General features: G+C 45.9%; 1 protein-coding gene across 1 annotated transcript in view; it reads left to right on the top strand.

The window, feature by feature from the left end:
* The first annotated feature begins 1,614 nt into the window (after positions 1–1,614).
* Positions 1,615–20,245, top strand: part of SLC22A18 (solute carrier family 22 member 18) — a 62,119-nt gene continuing 43,488 nt past the window's right edge. Inside the window, exons 1-4 of the mRNA XM_014959945.1 lie at positions 1,615–2,178; positions 4,888–4,985; positions 6,025–6,170; positions 6,931–7,063. Coding sequence (XP_014815431.1) covers positions 1,999–2,178; positions 4,888–4,985; positions 6,025–6,170; positions 6,931–7,063 — 557 coding nt within the window. The 5' untranslated portion in view covers positions 1,615–1,998. The remainder of the gene's footprint in view (positions 2,179–4,887; positions 4,986–6,024; positions 6,171–6,930; positions 7,064–20,245) is intronic.

Here is a 20,245-nt window from a genome sequence, read left to right as displayed (position 1 = left end):
AAACATTAAACCTTTGGTCTTCTACCTACTTCACCGAAAGGTAGAGCCTGGCAGCCCTCACCAAATCCTGGGACTCTATGACGACATGTGTTGAATAAAAAGGTGTGCCCAGAGATCTTACAGTTCTCTTTTCCTGGGCTTGGTTGGAAACCTGGGAGCCCTGATAATCGCTGCGGATCCAAGCTAGCAAACATCTCTGTGTGTCCCTGTGTTGCTGTGCTGCATCAGCCTTTGTGGCGAGTCGAGCTTCCATTTCTGAACAGAGGTGTTACTAAATTAGAGGGACTGACTGACATGGTCAATGATGGAGCCTCAGGGTGGAGGGTCTGCATGAAACGTGAGGGCTGGATCAACCAAAACCTCAAGGTTTTCAACAAGTTGAAAGTGGCGACAATTTGCCCCAAGCCTGGGGCATAATATCCATCTGCATCAATACTGGTTGGGGACCAACCAGACATAGCAGCCCTAGAGGGAGGACCATGGGTGATAGTGATGCTGTGTGAGCCAATGGTGCTTGCTCATCAGGAATAAGGCAAAACAGGTAATGCGCCATCTGAGGAGAAGCATGGCCAGGACATCCAGGGAAGCTGTTATTCCCCTTTGTTTGATGCTGGTGAGGCTGACCCAGTGTTGAGTCTCCCAGTTCAAGAGGGTTGTGAACAAACTGGATTGCACCCAGGGAAGTCTACTGAGAAGGTCAGAGGTCTAGAGTACATCACCTTTGACAGAGGTGGAGGGAACTGGGCTTGTTCAGGCTGGCAAAGAGGAGGCTGGTGTACTCTAACAGCTACCTGCAACTTGAAGGGCAGATCCAGAGCTGATGCAGCCAGACACAAGCCACAGCTTGAGAAATTCAGATTGAACATTAGGAAGAACTTCTTTTTTGGATACTCAGGAAGAGGGCAAATCTCTTTTCTTGGGGATTTTCAAAGGTTGTCTAGAAAAAGCAACAGCTGAGCTGATGTGTTCAAGCAGGAGGGTAGATGAGATTCTCTGAGGTCCCTTCCTACCATCAGTCCTGTGATCCTACAAAATCAGAGCATTGGGATCTCTGCTTTCTTTTTCTTTTTAAAATAAAAATAATGCTCAACCAGACTTCCAGGCTTCAACAAGTAAGAAAACAAACAAATAAACCCCCAAGCAAAAAAGCAAGCAGACAAACAAATAAAACCCTAAGTAAACAAGCAAGCAAACAAATAAAACCCCCAAAGGACAAATGAGTCTTGTTTATTTAATTCCCCAGTTTGCAGTCAGCCTCATGATTTTTGTGGATTTTTTTTTATAAAGTTTTTTGGCATTGGCTGGTAATTTGTAGTCTGACTGGTGTCACATGTGACCATTTACTAGCTCAGTCCTTCTATAAATTTGCAGCACCTGGAAAAGGAGGGAAAACATCTCAGGTAGAGGTGAGCAACTCTAACTGCACCAAGACTTAGGCTTGTTCCAGGATCCATATAAATCTACTGTAAGAAGAACGAGGACTTAGATATAGCTGTTCTGCTGTAAGCTTCACTTGCAACCTTCAAAAATAAAATCAAATTGTCTTTGAAGAAGAATTAAAACAGTCATCTCTTGTAAGCCACCAGAGACAACTGAAGTGAAAGAAATGAAACAGTTAAAGAGTTGAAGAGTTTGTCACGTGCTCTCCTTCGGGGCAATGTCCACTTTCACTTTGTTGGGTTTCTCAAGCTGGTCTTTGTTGTGATGGTCCTGGAAATAATAAGCCCACCTGGGATGAGACTGAAGAATGGGATCTGTGGTTTGATGTGTGGTTACCTTTGATCCTGCCTGGCAACTAAGTGAAGGGGAGGAAAAAAGAAAGGAAAAAAAAGAAAGAAAAAATAAATTCCTGTAATGCTGACTCAACACCTTTCACACCGTAAGCTTTGAACTGTACACACAACTTCTGCACCTTACTTATGCTCTGTGTTCCCAGCTAGAAAGCACCTTTGTGCTTCGTGTCATTTTTCAGCTGATCAGCCTGCAGTAAACAATTCCATGAGCACTATGAATTCAAAAGCAAGCTCTGGAGGTGAAGAAGCCTCAGCAATGAGGACTGAGACCCTGGGGGAGAGCAGATACTCGGGAGAGGTCAAGAGGGGACAAGCAATCCTTGTTGCCTACCTGATTGCAACCCTGGAGCTCACCTTCCTCTTCATGCAGATGGGAGTCATGCCCGTAAGTATGGGTTGTTCTGCTTCACAGCATGTCTTCCCTTCAATGCCTGGCTATGTCGTTTTCCAGCAAAGTCAGAAGAGCATTTCTAGCAGGAGGGAGGAAAGTGTATTCCTACCTGTGACTGAGGCAAGCTGTAACTGTGTTCAGGGTATTCCTGGGCAGTAAAAGCTGGTTTATTATTTGTACTGCAGTAGTACCTAGAGCCCTTTCCTGGCCTGATGGCCCTGGGTGAAGCTAATGTGTTTGTGTCCTCTTGCTTGCAGTGGGAGAGTGACCCAAAAATCAGGCAGAAGAAATCTGAGAGCTTAATAAACCAGCTGTGGGTGGGAATTACTGCTTCTCACTTACTGAACTCCTGTGTCTGTTTTCATAGAAACATTTAGGTTGGAAAAGACCCTTAAGATCACAGAGTCCAACCATAAACCTAACACCACCAAGTCCACTGCTAAACCATATCCCTAAGTGACGCACCTTCGCAGCTTTTAAATACCTCCAGGGATGATGACTCAACCACTTTCCTGGGCAGCCTATTCCAATGCTTGAGAAGCCTTTCAGTGAAGACTTTTTTTCCCAATATCCAAAGTTAAACCTCCTCTAGTGCAACTTGAGGCTATTTCCATTTGTCCTATCACTTGTTACTTGGGAGAAGAGACCAACCCACACCTCTCTACAACTTCCTTTCAGGTAATTGCAGAGAGCAATGAGGTCTCCCTTCAGCCTCCTTTTCTCCAGGCTAAACAACTCCTGTTCCCTCAGCTGCTCTTCATGAGACTTGTACTCTAGATCCTTCACCAGCTCCGTTGCCCATCTCTGGACATGCTCCAGCACCTCAATGGCTTTCTTGTAGTGAGGGCCCCAAAACTGGACACAGCACTGAGGTACTGCCTCACCGGTGCCAAGTACAGGGGGACGATTTCTTCCCTAGTCCTGCTGGCCACATTGTTTCCAATACAAGCCAGGATGCTATTGGTCTTCTTGGCCACCTGGGCACACCGCTGGCTCATATTCAGCTGGCTGTCGACCAAAACCCTCGTGTTGTTTTTTTCTGCCAGGCAGCTTTCCTGCTCTTGTGAGCATCTGTATCTATAATACACCTGCCTGTCCAACCTCATCTCTGGTGAGCCTGTTCCTTCTGGGAGATCTCTTTGATGGTTTGGTATCTCCAGAGGCAAACTGCTCCCTTCTTCTGGGACTAAACCAGCCTGCAGTGCCCTGAGCCTGAAAGAGAGTTTCTTTATGAGAGACCAGTGTAGTTGATCATTGATCAGTTATGGGCGCTTTGGAGACCTTGGTGCAGTGCATGTAGGGAAGCAGGCAAGATTAGGGCACTTCTTCACCTTCTGAGAGCTGAACTTGGTTGAGAACTTTAAACAACTCTTAGTGGATGGCACAAAACAACAACAGGAATCGGAAATAGCTGTCCCTTGAGTATACAGTTGTTAAATAAAAAAAACACAAAAGATCATGTCTCTTTGAGGTGTGATTCTGAGGTTTTTTGCAAGCTCAGGTTGTGGATAGAATCTTAGAATGGTTAGAGTTGGAAGGGGCCTTAAAGATCATTGAGTTCCAACCCCCCTGATGTGGGCATGAACACTTCCCACTAGATCAGGTTGCTCAAAATCCCATCCAGCCTGGCCTTGGACATTTCCAGGGACTGGCCATCCACAACTTCTCTGGGCGACCTGTTCCAGTGTCTCACCAGCCTCACAGTAAAGAATTTCTTCCTAATATCTAATCTAAATCTTCCCTCTTTCAGTTTAAAACTGTTACCCCTCATCCTATCGCTACACTCCCTGATAAAGAGTCCCTCCCCATCTCTCCTATAGGTCCCCTTTAGGTACTGGAAGACCACTATAAAGTCCCCCCAGAGCCTTCTCTTCTCCAGGCTCAACAATCCCAACTCTCTCAGCCTGTCTTCATAGAAGAGGTGCTCCAGCTCTCTGATTGTCTTCGTAGTCCTCTGCTGGACCTATTCCAACAGGTCCATGTCCTTCCTGTGCTGAGGACTCCAGAGCTGGACACAGTATTCCAGGTGGGGCCTCACCAGGGCAGGGTAGAGGGGTAGAATCACCTCTACACTTCTTTTGATGCAGCCCAGGACACGGTTGGCTTTCTGGGCTGCCAGCATACATTGCTGGCTCATGTTGAGCTTCTTATCCACCAACACCCTCAAGTCCTTCTCCTCAGGGCTCCTCTCAATCCATTCTTCACCCAATACCATCTAGACTATAAGTAAAGGCAATATTTTGCCCATGCTATGCTTGCACTGATTCCAGCTTGCTCAATTAAACAACAGCTCCAAGACCTTACCACATTCATCCCCTGGTTGGTGCTTGGACTGCGCTGGGTGCAGAGTCCGGATGCAGGAAGGCTACTTAAAGTCTAGCTCATCTCCCTTAGCAGTAGCTGTGTATGTTCAGGTGTGTTGGACTGCAAAGGTAAAGGATGATTCAGATTTGTCACCTGGTGCAAAATTGATGGTTTTGGTCACATCCCCCTGATCTTCTTTAGTGGATGGTACAGGACAGAGAATTTTGGTCTTTATTGAGCAGATTTCATCTGTAGGTATCTGGAACCAAACGAAGTTGTTGTTTGGAGTTGTAGTCCTCTCCGCACAGACTTTAAGCTCTTTATTCAGAAATATAGCATACTTCATTTCCCCTGACCTGTTGTTTTGTGATGTGTGTTGTTTTTTTTTTTCTATTTTAGTACTTGGCAAAGAACCTAGGTTTGGATTCAGTAGGGTTTGGCTACCTCCAGACAACCTTTGGTGTCCTCCAGCTCGTGGGAGGTCCCATTTTTGGAAGGTAGGTGAGAATAATTCTCATGACCCTTTTCATAACTGGAAAAGACCAGACATTTTTATACTTTAATAAAAAATAATTTAGTTCTGCTTCATGGTCCTGTTGAAATGTTTGAAGATTTCATAAATGGGCAAGGGGGAAATAAATACTACAATTAGAAATACCACAACATAGAAAGAGCTTTTATATTAACTTAGGTATGTTTTAATGACACACATGCAAGTATAACAATATACTCGGAACAGGCTTAGACCATCACAGTCCTCAGAGCCCGAGTCCTAACAGCTTAATCCTGCAAACATTTTATAGCCATGTGTAACCTTAGAAACGTCTTGTGACCAGGAAACCTAAAAAAGGGGATATTTTTTGATGCTAAGTAGAGCTGTCAATGAAAATAATTGAGGGTCATGATATTTCTACAGCTGAATCTCACTGTATCTACATCAGTGTTTAATACAAAGCTAGACTTGTATAAATCTTTAAGAACTGAACTGTCAAAACAAGAAAAGAGTGGAAAAGACTCAGGTTTTCCTTCTCTCTACCCCAAGGGACACACATCTTTTTCCTAATGAAATGTAAATGGCCCAAAAAGATTCAAGTGGTGGAGGAATGCATTCCCAAAAAGTAGAAAAATATTGAAAGAGTAGGGGAATCCAGTGATAGGAAACTAAAATGAGGCTCAGAAAATCTAGCTTTTCTTCTCAGTCTTGCTACTGTTTTGGGGGGGGATGTTTTGTTTTGTTTTCATTGTTTTGTTTTTTTTGGGAGGTGGGTGGTTTTGTTTGGTTTTTGCTTTCTTCTTTTTTGCAAGGCAGAATTTTGTACTGCTGCTAGTCAGAAATAGAGATGGTCCAGCTCTCAGACCCAGTGAGTTGGGCTCCTTCTGAATATCTACTCCTCTTTTGGGAGCTAAGCACTTCTGAGAATCTGACTAGCACTTCCCGTGGCAGATAAAGGAGAGTGAGATGGCTGTGCAACTACATCCATTTGGAACAACCTGTTCAGTTCCACTTCTGACAACTTTGTACCATTTCTGTACCAGGTTTGCAGATCAATTTGGCACCCGAGCAGCCTTAATTCTTTCCTGTGCATCTGGAAGTGCCTTCTTCCTGCTCATGTCCATCTCCACCAGCATCCCCCTTCTCTTCCTCTCCAGGCTCCCAGCAGTGTTCATGCATGGGTTACCAGGTAAGCTCAGTCAGGGCTTTCAAAATTGCTTTTATTGCCTGATTCTTCTCGTTTTGCTCATGTTGCTGGAAGTCAACAGGCTCAACAGCATGAAGGAAGGCAGGAGGAACATTTGATGGTCATCAAGGATGAAATGGTGAGAATGTGAAGCAGTGGATGTATTGGTTATGGAAAGGAACAGGAAAACAGGGGTAGTAGCCCGTAGTCCCAGGCTCATCTTCCTGTATCATCTTGAGCAAATTGCTTGGACTTCATCATCCAGACATAGGTGACAAATCCTTGTGGGCAGCAGTGCTATCCCAAACTTCTCAGCTGCCTTCTTGTAACCAGGATGTTTTGTAGGAGGGCTTTTCCCTTTCTCCTGGGAAAATGAGCATATTGGTCAAAATGAAATGTGATTACAAAAATACCTTCCATTACCCACTAAGCTGTTCTGCTTTTGTTGGTCTTTCCTAGATGTTTCTAGTAAAAACTATAAGCGACCTTTAGCTACTAGAAGTCCATGTAACTTGTGCCAGAGGACTCGAGTTTACAGGGTGTTAAGCCTCTTCTTGAACTTGTGAAGTGGTTTGAGTTGTTTTGTTTCCTATAGCTGATGAGCTGAATCAATTCCACTTAGCAGTGTGCATGAACATTTGCCCTGGGGTTGCAGGGACTATTTTCTGGCAGGCACTGTTTCTGTGGCCTAAAAATTTGTATGGCTGCTGCTCAGGCCCTGTGGCAAGCTTCTTTCAAGGGATATTTTTTTTTCCCCCTGCAGGTGCTCAGAAGGTTATTACAGACCTGACTGCTCCTTCCCAACGTGCTGATGCTTTGGGGAAGCTGGGTCTTTGCTTTGGAATAGGTATCATCATTGGCTCTGCCTTGGGAGGTGTCCTCTCCACCAAATTTGGGTAAGTGGCCTACTTGTTTGGTGTTGGCCTTGTGGCAGCCATTGACGGGGTATTTTGTTTTCCCCCAGTTTTTGATGGTACCTTGCTGGCTGTGGCAGTAGAGGATAGTACCACAACTCAAAATTTCGCTTTCCATACTGCTACAAAAATTACTCCCACTGTTTTTAAGGAGACCTTGTTGAATATCTCACCTTCCACCTACTTAAAAAATTTAAAAACAAGTTGAAGTGAGAAATGGAGTCTGTCTCCTGGTTGTCCTCTCTTTGGAGCTGAGTGTGCTGAAAAGCAGTGTGCATAGCTGCATAACTTGCTTTTAAGAAACATTGTACAAGTGAGAAATGGAAATCTGGAGCAGTGTAAAATTCATGGGAAGATCAGTGTACTTGGGGCATGCTCAATATAGAGCAAGACCTTGGGAAAGAGGAAAGCAAGCTTGGGACAGTGGGGGAAAAGAGTGAGGAGGTCTAGCCCTATCACAGCAAGATAAAGCACATGCCTGCTGCTTCCCTGTTTGCTTTCTGCTGCCTGGCACACCACAGTGGTCTGCCACCTCCTCTTATGTGCTGTAACAGGAAAGAAATTTGCTGAATTTACCTACTGGTGTTCATTACTGGTAAAGGAAGCTCAAAAGCTGTGGTGTGGTGAAGAACTTTGCAGGTATGGAAGTGCACATGGGTGTAATCTTCCTGGTAGATTCCTGGTGGGGGAAAAAAAACAAACCACTTTGTGAACTTTTGAGTGTGTATTTTGTTCTACTTCTTGTATTATGGACATTCGCTTCTGCAGATTCAGATTAGCATGGAAATAACTTTATTTTCAACCTTTGTGAGTGTTAGAGCTCCTCCACAGCTTGGATTAATTAATTTTAATTTTGTTGGTCATTCCTAGATGTTTCTAGTAAAAACTATAAGCAACCTTTAGCTACTAGAAGTTCATGTAATTTGTGCCAGAAGACTTGAGTTGACAGGGTGTTAAGCCTCTTCTTGAACTTGTGAAGTGGTTTGAGTGGTTTTGTTTCCTATAGCTGATGAGGATTCCTATAGCTAATTAATTAGCCCCTAATGAGGCTAAAGGTCATTAGGGGAAGGTTTTCAGGAACTGGGCTAGTCCTGGAAGGGATCAGTGTCACTGGCAAGTGTCAGTGCAAGCCAGCTGTCTCCATTAGCCTGCCTGTGCTGCCTGACACTGCGTCTCACAGGGAGCCTGGGCCACCTTACAGGTATGGAGCTCATCTCTTCTCATCTGTACAGCGATGACAACTCATTAAAAATCAGTTTTCATGAACTTCAGGCAGCTAAGTCAAATGTCATTGATATTTTTTTTCATGGTCCTTGTCTTAGCACCATAAGCACTGCACTTAAGTACATGGCGTATACTGCATATGGTGATCATCATCACCTGGGCATTTTGGCAGTCTTGGGCCAAATTAATTGCTGTAGACAATCTCGAGCATTTTCTTCCTCTCTCTTGAAACGTAAAAAGGTTTTCCTTAATTCTTTTGTGGCTGGTGCGTGTTATGTGTTGGTCAATTGGCACAAGGGTGGCTATGTGATTCTTTTCGTAGTTGTTATATGGGTACATGAAACAAAAATTGGACATGTACATAGAGGTGTTGATGGTTGACTGGCGTTTTAATAAGTATTATTTTTAATAAAATATAGTGATTGTATCCCTTTTGTGTGTCAACTGCCTGAAAGTAAAGGTTACTTCAGTTCTCAGTCCATACTCAAACATCAACTTTCAAGTAGCATTGTTATATAGCAAACATTTATGGGGTTTCACTTTCTAGTGTGTGCATCAGTCACTGGTTTATAGAAAAAATCAGCAGTAGGAGAGAAGCCCCTGTTTCAGTTGATTAGTTCAAGACACTTGAACGCAGTCTGGCTTTTGGATGTCAGGGCTTGGTGCTGTCAGACAACAGGATGCTTCCAGACTCCCCAGGCTGCTGCTTATTTTGAAAGCTTCTGGTCCTTACATTTGCTGCTTGCAACGTAACACTGTGAAAAGTGAAAGTTGCTCGTAATTATGGGAAAGTAAGGGACCCGCACCTGAAAAACCACATAGCTGTTGTCTTTGCCATTGCAGGGAGCTGTTTCCCTTCCATCCGGTGGAGGGCAGCTTCGGCCCGCAGTTCATGCGTGGCTGCCGGAGCATCCCATCGCAGTGGTTTCGGGGCTGCTCTTCTGTCCTGTAGCAGGACTGAGGAAAGCAGCCGGGCTGCCGGCAGCATTTGGATTTCTCCATTCAGGATCTCTGCATCCCACTGGAAGGCTGGCAGGAATTCCCATTAACAAGGGACAAACCCCAGCCTGATGGCAGGACCCTTCTGACCACCCTGATGTGCAGAGAGTTGATTTGATTTTATGAATAGTAGCTCCAGGCTGAAGGGCTGAACAGGGAGTGCACCCTGGCTGTTTTGTAGCCACCTTTGCTCCAGCCAAATCCCACCTTTGCTCTGACACCATGCTTAGCTCCTCAGGCAGATTTCTGTGCAAAGATCAGAGGAGCAATCTACTGATTTTTAGTGTTTTGGCTGATAGTGGTGGTAAGCAGGAATTCAGCCCTGTGAGCAGATAAAGACAGCTCATTGCAATGGAACAGCTCCCAGAGCATCGCTAGCACCTCTGGCTGTGTCTGCAGCACTGACCTGCAGGGAAAGGAGTGGGTGTCTCATTATGGGTGTACCGGAGGCTCCTTGGCCCTGTTGCTGTATCCCACAGATTAACTGTTAATCACTGCTCCCTGTTTCCCACATTTGTACAGGAAGGCTCCAGCTGTACTTGGAGCAGCGTAATCACTTCCATTTTTTTTTCAGAGAATGACCCAATCTGCTTCCTTTGAAAATAAGCATTTCTGCTGTGTCATGGAAGCGCAAAGCTGGAGATTTCTGTCCACTCTGCATTATTCACTCTCCCTTACCACAAAGTTGGCCAGCGTTCCCTGTCTGTTGTTGACAGCATTATTCATATGTTAGCAGTGGTTTGTATACAAGAGAGGGGGTAGGAATCAGTCTCAGTTCTTTAGCTGATGTCATTTGGTATTATTCCATTGTATTGTATTTACCATTGATGAACTTGACATAAAGAGCTGGTCTGTTGTTGTTTTCATTGCTGGAATAATATTTGTCAACCCTTATTTATTAAGGGAGCCTCAGGGAAGTTGAATGGCTTGTTCTGATTTGCATAGGATTTTTTAGATGTCAGATCCCAACCTTTTCTCCAAAGCTGTAGCCACCAGCTCCAGCCCTTCCTCTTCCTCTCTCTAAAGTACCCCACTTTTCCCCCATGTTTTCCAAAACTTTGAGTGAAAATGTAGCAAAGGAATTGTGACTTTTAGTCAAACCTGGACACATTTAATCTGTGGAATGTGGCTTTGCCTTTTGCAATTAAAGGAGCTGCTCACCAGCAGGGTTCACCATGGCGAATTTAATTGCTGGTGACTTTGCTCTTAATATATAGTCTGGTCCGCTCACCTCTGTACAAACAGTGCATACAGGTGTGAAGAATATGCTTTCTGTGGGCAGGGTGATGCTTAGGCAAACTTATACCACCTGAGGATGAGGTGTAAGCCAGTTTATTAACACAAACTGTTGTAATCTTAACCGTTTGGAAAGTGTTTTCATGTTTATTTACCATTGATGAACTTGACATAAAGAGCTGGTCTGTTGTTGTTTTCATTGCTGGAATAATATTTGTCAACCCTTATTTATTAAGGGAGCCTCAGGGAAGTTGAATGGCTTGTTCTGATTTGCATAGGATTTTTTAGATGTCAGATCCCAACCTTTTCTCCAAAGCTGTAGCCACCAGCTCCAGCCCTTCCTCTTCCTCTCTCTAAAGTACCCCACTTTTCCCCCATGTTTTCCAAAACTTTGAGTGAAAATGTAGCAAAGGAATTGTGACTTTTAGTCAAACCTGGACACATTTAATCTGTGGAATGTGGCTTTGCCTTTTGCAATTAAAGGAGCTGCTCACCAGCAGGGTTCACCATGGCGAATTTAATTGCTGGTGACTTTGCTCTTAATATATAGTCTGGTCCGCTCACCTCTGTACAAACAGTGCATACAGGTGTGAAGAATATGCTTTCTGTGGGCAGGGTGATGCTTAGGCAAACTTATACCACCTGAGGATGAGGTGTAAGCCAGTTTATTAACACAAACTGTTGTAATCTTAACCGTTTGGAAAGTGTTTTCATGTTTGTATGCTTTTTTTTTTTTTTTAAATTGGTGTTTTCTGGTCTTTGATCAGTTGCATCAGGATTGTGGATATAAAATACTTAGCTTGAAAGTAACTCCTGTAGTTCAGCCGAGGTCTCTTCTTGGAGAGCCTGCAAACTCCATGACAGCTTATTCATAAACGGGGATGAAGAAAAAGAGCACTGTTTGCTCTCTACAAATGTTCCCCCCTCCCTGTACACTCACAGCAAAGCTGTTAGGGGACCACAGACTGCAGGTGAGTCTGTACCCCTGGAGAGAAGTGATTTGGTATTTGTAGTAGACTTCTGTGGCAGCGCTTTGGGTGAACAGTGAAAGAAGGCGGCTGGATTAGTCTTCAAAAGTGGAAAGATGAGCCTAGGTAACTAATTACAGAGATTTCATCCTTTCTTCTCGGATTATGATTAATTGCATTTGGCTTCTTTCTTCTTTCTTTCTAACAAGGACATACAGAAGCTGTGTGACCCAAGATTTGTTTGCTTTCTATGGACAAGGAGAGGTTTCTTCATTTTAGTGACTCAGCTGTAGGCTTAAATCTCTTGGAGCAATTATTCTTTTGAACTTGGGATTTTCCTGGCCAAACCCATTTGGTTTCTTATTTAATATTATTACAGCAGGCTTTGGGGATAGTTTTTTTTCGCTGGCTGTGCTATTATCCTTCTTCCTCAAGGGGAAAAGAAGAGGCTTGCTCGCCCGGAGTAGGGAATTGCATTTCTTTTCAATAACCCATTTGAACAATGTCCTCTGGCAGGGAATTTCTCATTGCTTTGCAGCAGAGTGGAAAAAACGTGGGTGTTGAAAGGGCTGAAGGTTGGGAGCTGGGAAGGCGGGTGGGAACATGGCAAAGGGTGAGAGGGTTGCACTCTGTTTTGGGACAAAGCAGGGCATTCTGCTGCTGAGAGCTGCTCCTGCTCCCTTCCAGTAGAAACTCTGGTATGTCTCCGCCGGGGATGATGTTGATCAGCCAAGCAGCATAGATGGGTGATGCTGGTATGAGCGTTGCTTTGTCCTTTGTATCAAGGGACTTTGGGGAGAGAGAGGTGGTGTCTGCTTTCCAGAAAGCCATCCACAAGCTGCAACGTGGTCTGTCACTGTTGGTAGAGCTCTGGGTTGCCTTGGGAGAGGCGGGGGTGGGAGGTGGGGGAATAGTGAGTGGGTTGTTTGTCAAGGAGCTGATGGTTTGGGGAAGGCCCAGAGGACCTCAGCTGTGGCCTTGTGTGAAAAATAAACCAAAACAAAACAGGAGCCAGAGATTCTTTTTCTCCTCTACTCTGCATGACACCAATCTTAAGTTTCAGAAGCCATGGTCCCCAATATTGTCTGTAAGGTCTGGATCACGCACATCATCCTTCCACAACTTGTTGGTTCAGAGTTCAGGTCGAGGGCACTTTTCTCCTCTCCTCTGTTCCCAGCACCAGAGCTTTCTAGTTCTGATGACTTGTTTAGCCTATTCTTGAACCTGAGAAATGCCTCAGTGCACTTTGGGTGGAGCTCAGCTACTCTTAGACATCTACAGTGGAGACAGCTACACCTAAATTTGTTGTTCAGACTCTGTGTGGTTGGTGGAGAGGCACAGGCATTTCTATAGCACCATTTACTCTGCATGAAGCAGGCTTGAAACAGCTCAGGGAACAGTCTGCTTCACAAGCTTTCTGTGGTCACAGTCCTGGGGTTTGCTGGGTTGTGAACATACCAGAAGTCAACAGGATGCAATTTCCCGTGTCTATGCTGCCTTCATGTGACAGACAGGCTCATCCCCAGCCTTTCCTTCCTGCAAACCTCTATTCCATCTACCACTTCTAGGCCACCAATTTTAGATTTGGGCCCACTGGCTTTCTCCTATTTACCCATTGGAAGATCACAATGACACTATAAAGGTGCCCTCATTCCCCCTTTGCAGACCTGCAGTAAACCTGTCTTTTCCATCCTCTCACTACAGTCCCTGGTCTGAAATTCAGTGGAGGGAGGCATGTCGATGGGGCCAAGAGCTCCCCTTTGGTCCTTCACCCATAGGTGGGGCCCTTTCCCAAGGGAGGAAGAGTGGGGTGCAGGGCAGGAGTCAGCAGCTTGTGGGAGAGAGCCTGTGCCTTGTGGCTGTCCTCAAAGCTATGGCTGAGGATGGCTGGTCTTGGGTTGAGCTAACGGGGTGCTGGTTGGCAGCTCCTTCCTCAGCCTTGTCAGGACCTCACCATTTTCCTTCAAAACTCTCATTCCCATTTGGCCTTCTGCGGGGATTTGGTGGGAGGGCTGTGAGCACAGCTGTGCAAGCTCACGGTGGATGCCCACCAGCCCCTTTTCCTCACAGCACCCTCATTCCTCCCAGGCATCTCTGTCTTTTGGGTTAGCTGCTTCATCTTCGCAGGGAAACCATGATGAAAAGGCATTAAAAAAATAATAAAGAAAGGGAGAAAGTACCCAGAACTTCCTTGTGTGGCTGGTTTGTGCTGCTTAGACAGAGAGGTGAGGTTTGGGGGTTGCTGGGAATTGACTTCCACCAGAGCCATGGGAAGAAGAACTCCTCATATGGTTTGCCTGGTGTCCCTCTGTGGGTTGACAGTGACTACCCCAGCAGACAGAAAGACAGACAGTTAGGAAATAAAGGAGCAAAAAAAATATCTATGGGGGAACTAAGGAAATTACCCTGCTGCCTTCCTCCAGCTTTCATTGTGCCTATGCACTGGGGGAGGCTGCCCTGCCTCGCCACCCTATGCCTGGAGACAGAAAGTGAGGGGGCGGCGGGTGAGCGAAACCCTGTTTTGTGTGCGTGGTGGGTAGATCGCAATCAAAAGTGTGTGTATGTGTTTGTGAAGTTACCTCTGCTAAACAATTACGGATGTTTGAACACCACTCCCCTCGGCCGATGCTTTGAAAGCCCTGGGTTTCTGTGCAGCACAGGGCCCTACCTGGTGGGTTGTTCACCCTGTTCCTGCAAGGTTGTGTTGAGGTGGTGGCTGATTTTTTCTTGTCAAGCCTGGCTTAACAGCCCCAAGTAATAAGTGTAAAAAATGAAAGAAAGAAACAACCCCAAAACCCTGGAATTTTATGGAAAGGCACAAGGTATTTTGGGTCTGGCCTCACTAGTGAAGGTTAACGTTGGAGGGCTGAGCGTGACCCTTGCCGTGCAGTTTGCACAATAAGGCAGTGTCTGCTCATGACTCACTGGAGCTTCATCTGCTCTTCCCACTCCTGGAATATCTCACGACTGGGCAGCAAATCCAGCAGTATCACTGGGGACTGAAATCCAGGGAAACGCTGTTTTCTTTGTTAACAAAAAGCACAGAATAGGCTGTGGCTAAGTCCCTGAATTGGGATTTGGGAGTTGGCGATTTTCCTGTGATGCGAGTAAGTCGTCCCATCCCTCTGCACTGGTGTTCCTCATGCATAATATAGAGCAATGAATTGGTTTTTCCTTCCCTCTCCCAATACATTTACAATATTGCTATTTAAATTATACAGCTCTTGGGATGCAGACTCTCTCTGTCACGAGGTGTGTTCATGCAAATATCTACTACCTTAGGGGAATGCATCCAGTTTTTCCTGGATGTATCCCCTGGTGTCCTGGGCAGGCAGAGTCATCCTGAGCCCAGCTAGCATCCCATTTGGGGGGCTTATTTCTTTTTTTTTTTAATTATTGTTTATCAAAAGCAAATGCCAGCCTTTTGCAGTTTCAGAAAAGCAGCAGAAACAACTGAGCTGAGCCAAGCACAGAGTTCAGTGGTGGGGGAGTCCCAGAGGCTGGGGGCTGAAGTGCAGGGCTGCAGACCCAAGTCCAGCAAGAGAAGGAAAGCTCGGGTGGCACAACCTCCCTCTGTTCATGTCTGCACATGGTCCTATGGACAGCTCTCTCCTTTACTTCTCCTAATCCTTTAGATTCAAAGGGTCATGCTTATGTTTCATTCTGATCTGCTTCAGTGAATGAGCCCAGCCTTGTGGTCAGGTTGGGGCAGGAAGGATGTGGTGCTTGTGTGGGAAGGACTATCAGACAAGGGAGAGAGGGAAGGTCGGGATGAACGGAAATGTGTGGATTTGGCATGTGAAGGGTGAACTGGGAGGAGCTAGGACTTGGGGAGCTGAGGAGTGAAGCACTGCAGAAGAAAGGCTTAGTGCTTTTAGATGTATTGGGTCATCTGGGGAAACACAGTTGGGGCATCAAGGGGCTGGAAGGAAATAGTATTTCCAAAATGGACCGTCATTGGCCATGGGGGAAGAAAGGGGACAGCACATCCACTGCTGCTGCTCTCCCCTTTTTTCCACCTCCGTAAAATATGGCTGCTGTAAAGGATGGGTAGAAAAGCAGCCTTTTTGGAGGAGTTCTCTTGGCCATTGCTGCCGGATTGATAGGACGAGCAGGAGACTGGTGGGTGGATGGGGAGATGTAATACCGGGATGTCGCAAGGTGCGGGTTCATCATGGCCCTGCGTGAAGGCCAGGCTGCTGGGATGGGGTGCTCAGAGGGAATTGAAAGGGTGTGACCTCTCTATGAACCATACCGGCTTCTGTGGCTCCACCCAGGGTTTTCATTTCATTGCAATCTCTTTATGAAACCCTGCTCACAGCCGCTCCGCCAGCCTGCGAGAGCCAAAGGTATGTGAAGTATCCTGGCCGTGAACGAAGCCAGAGGGCAAAGGAGTTTCTGAATGGCCGTCTCCAGGCTAACCCCAGTGCTTGTTGGGGCTTGCCTCTCTAACCTGACAAATCACTGGTTATCATAACCCAGGGAGAAGGTACTTCCAGCATCAGAAACGTTCTCTGCAGCATTCAGATTGCAAGTTTCTATCCGCTTGGGCTGAGCCCTGTGCTGTGCCAAGTGGTGCAGCAAATGCCCTGAGCACCGCGGCCAAGCAGAGACGCTGATCCAAGAGGAGAGCAATGCTAATGGTGTGACCTGAGAGACCAGACACTGTGGTGAGGGTCTGTCAGTGCATGGGACCCAGCACTGTGCCTTAAGGCAGCAGTGGGTCTGTGCCATAACACGTGCAGAAGGACTCCCAGTTTGCCCAGCTGGCATTTGCAGGAGGCAGGGAAAAATGCTCTGTAAGGTTGTGGCCCATTTTGGGGGATAAGGAGTAGCAGCTTTGGAGGAGTAGGATGTCCCGTTGTAATTAGCTATTGCTCGAGAGGTGGCTTGGATGGCTTGGGAGAGACACAGACCTATACCTTCATTAGAATAATTTGCTTTGCTTTACAAACATGTAAGGAACTCTGCTCTGCCCTCCAACTGTCCTCTACAGCAGAAGCACAGTGATCAGGCTTTCCAGAGATGACTGGGATTTTCTTTCAGTTTCTCACTTGTGGGTGTCTAACATGGATTTTCAGAGGATAGGAATTTAGAACCTTTGTAAATCTGGTCCATTTAGGATAGTTCCAGATCTGAAAACTTTGAATATTTTTGAGCGTCTGAATTTTTCTGGTTTGCTTGTTATTACAGCAATTGTTGCTTAGATTTTAATTTATTTTTCTTGGTGGACAGGAGATTATACATCTAATCCTTTGTGGTCTCTATGCAGTATTAACTCCCTCAGTCTCGCTAAATGTTTCTTTATTCCCTGATACTCTAGGCTGAAACTTTTGGACTAATTACTTCTTTAGAAAACTTCACTGTGAATCCTTTTGAAATCTGCACTATCTTTATTTTTATGGGATTTGGTTTATTTCTCTTTCACCCCAGGGTATGTGATCTGAGATGAATTGAAGTCATTGGTAATGTTTCCTTTGAGTTTGGTTTTAAATCAAGCCCTCGGTAAAGAAATTTGTAGAGGAAGGAAGAAAACCTCTAGAAAACTAAAGTATTCCTGCAGGATATGTTTTAAAAAAAACCCGAAATAATTAGAAATCCCCTTGGAAAAGCCATCTGGGGAGCATCTGAGCAATGCTTCCAGGAGGCCAGGGCCTTAAATGCTGTTCTCAGACTTTAAAAAGCGGGGATGAAAGACAGTAATGGTTATTAAAGCTGAGTATGCTCATGCATCAGATGTTTAAGTTTACTTCCCACTGAAGCTTAGAAAGGCTCTTTCCTGATATAAAGCTGCATAACAGATTATCTGTATTGTGTGAGGTGGGTTTCTTCCCCTCCCCTTTCCGACTGTCCAGGCACAGTCGGATATGAAATGGATGATGGATCAATTCTGCTGGCTGATGTTTTCCAGTGTAGTCTTGGATGTTTCCCAGTCTTCCAGGAATTACTTTTCATGACAGAAGGAGACCTACTTCTAGATGGACCTACTGATGTTTAGAAAAGAAATTTTGAAACCATTTGTTGAAGAACTCCCTTAGGGTAACCAGAGGAGCCTGTGGTTGGTGACACCAGGCTCACGCCTCGCACTACACCCACACGTGTTCTCATTGCATGCGATTACACGGTCTGCGATGTCTAATTGCCCGATTGTAATCTGTCCACCCTACCAAAAGTTGCATCATTTTGATTTTGCCTGGGTGCTGTGTGGCAAGCACTTTTCAGGTGGAGTCTCTTGGCCCTTAAAGGACTTAAAGGATTTGTGAAGTTTTTCCTGTGCTTTTGTATAAAGCCTGATTATTATTTTTTTTTAATCATTTTATTTCTGGGGGATGGAGGTTCAGGTGTGGCAGGGAAGAATTTGCAACAGCTAGAAAAGTACATCCATAGCACAAAGCTGCTCTGAATAGCCATGGACCTAAATTGTTCAAAAGGTTTCCAAAACACAAACACTGCCTTAACTATTACAGCATCCAGTGGAAGCAAATCCCATTTGCCCTTCTCCAGCTGTGCCAATTCATCCCAGGTGCCCACCGGGACAGGGAAAGCAATCCAGGGCCACGTGCATTAGTCACCTACTTCAGCCTGATAGGACCCAAGGTCAGATGACGCAAAAATGACTGCCATATACCTACCAAGAATAATGCAGCCAGGAGATAAGGCCTTGCCTATCTGCAGGTCTGCCCTGAGAGGAGGACGCGGCGGCGGGCCTGGCGTCGGGCAGCCTCGGCACTGGCACCCTGTGAGGGGGGAAAGCACAGGAATGCCAATGGCATGCTGTAAAAGGGCAATGAAGCCATCTGATGGCACACCCGGGCACTCTTTTATTGTGGACGAGGATCTATTTCTGGGCTTTGGAAATGAGCCATCCAAAAGTAAATGTTTAGTCAGCCTTGCAAGCTGTCTGAAATGCATGGCCTGCCCATGACAGGGTGGTTTTATGGGGATGGGGCTGACCTCTCTTTGCCAAATGTGGTTCTGCTATAAAGACATTGCAAAGAGATGGTAAGGTGGGGGTGAAGTTTAGTTTTCTGTCCTAAAAACTGAGCTGTAAGAGAGAAAAGGGAGTCTGTCAGTTCTGCAAGGACTCATAAGGGCATGGGGGCTTTCTCTGCCATGGAGGTTGTGCCCTTCAAAACAAGCCCTGATTCTGCAGCTTTGGCACCAAACTGAGGGTTGCTGTCAATATTTGGCTTACAGGCATGAGTGGAGCCACTTGGCTTTGTGTTGGGTCAGGCTTCTTGCTTTGGCCAGGAGCTGCAGCTGTAGCCTGTGAGGGCAGGGAGAAGGCAGTGCAGTGAGAAGTAGAGCTTGGTCACAGTGCTGGGGATGCCATGATCACTGGAGCAAATAGGGATGTGCCATCAGACACCGAACGGGCATCTCCACCTTGAGTCAGTGATTTAGGGGCATGCTGCCAAGCAGCAACAGCTGGCTCTGGAGTGGGGCAGAGTGGGCCTCTTGGGGGGCACTGAGCGGCAAGAGGGACAGAGGGCACCAGCCACTGAGCACAACGGCTTAGCCATAAACTCGGTTGAGAGTATTCTACTCTCCAGGCTTTGGCTGTTGGAGACCTGCAGCTCAGACTTCTGTGTTGGTTGGGTCTGGGGCTGGGTTTTAGTTCAGTTGGGAGAGGAGCTAGTTACAAAATGTGGATCTGGGCTCAGGTTACAATTCTGCTCCCCAGGGCTATTCCAGGTGTTCAAATACAAACTTTTGGCTCAGGTCCATCTCTAATTAGGCATATTCTTTAAAAGTATTTTCCTTCCTCATCTCTTGTGCTCTTGGCTTGTCTCCACTAGCCCTCCTTGCTGTGCTAGAGCACAGTTTGCTGGGTATATTAATTGAACTGTTTACACACCTGGTTTCCTGCAAGAATAGACACCTAGCTCCTTCTTTTGAAAATTCTAGCCCAGAGGCTGTAAACAGGAATTGTGCTATGTCTGGAAAAGCTGAACTGCTGCTTATTTGCACTCCCTTGGGCTGTGGGAGCAGCAGCAGCTGCAGACATGGGTCAGTTGACTATGGAAACCAGCTTGCACACTCTTCCCACCAGTCCTGTCCTCCCACTTGGCTCAGGTCCTCCGGCAGCTGAGGAGCCACCTTCTCCACAGAGTTACTCCCTTTTATTGTGACAGTGACAGGATGGGCCCCACCTGGCCTTTGGGTCAGCCCAGATACGCATTTTGCCTCATGTATGAAAGCTGTGGGTGTCATCCTGGCATAATGTCCTGTGCAGGGCTGCTGATGGGACCTTTCCTCTCTTTTCATGGCTTTTCCTTCCAAGGTTAGTTACTGTCCAAGGTCCCCCAAAGTGGTGGTGGGTTCATCACCCCTTATACTCTTCTAATCATGACTGAGGTGTATCTCTCATAACCTGTTGTGTGGCTCAAAGAATGATTGTGGAAAGAAAAGGTCCATAAGCCTTGTGTGGAGTGAATCAGATGAAATGGTCCCTTATGGTGTCTTTGGGCTTAAAACATATAAGTGAGTGCCATTGCACAACTTTGATTTCAAGGTGTAGGAGAAGGAGAAAGGCAGCACAAAAACATTTGGCTGATACTGCCAAGGATTTCTTCTTCTGAGCCAGGTAGTATTGGAAAAGCTCACAGAGCTTTCTCAGATGCTAAAACAGACCTTCAGAGTCTGCTGAGGAGTTCCCCTTCACACCAGTGTGCACTCTATCCTGCCTTAAAATATGCTGATTTTGCAGACATGCTATCAGTTTCTGAATCCCACT

The sequence above is a fragment of the Calidris pugnax genome, unplaced genomic scaffold (genome assembly GCF_001431845.1).
Source record: "Calidris pugnax isolate Ruff unplaced genomic scaffold, ASM143184v1 scaffold435, whole genome shotgun sequence".
Taxonomy (NCBI): Eukaryota; Metazoa; Chordata; class Aves; order Charadriiformes; family Scolopacidae; genus Calidris; species Calidris pugnax.
This window is presented reverse-complemented; position numbering and strand designations above follow the sequence as displayed.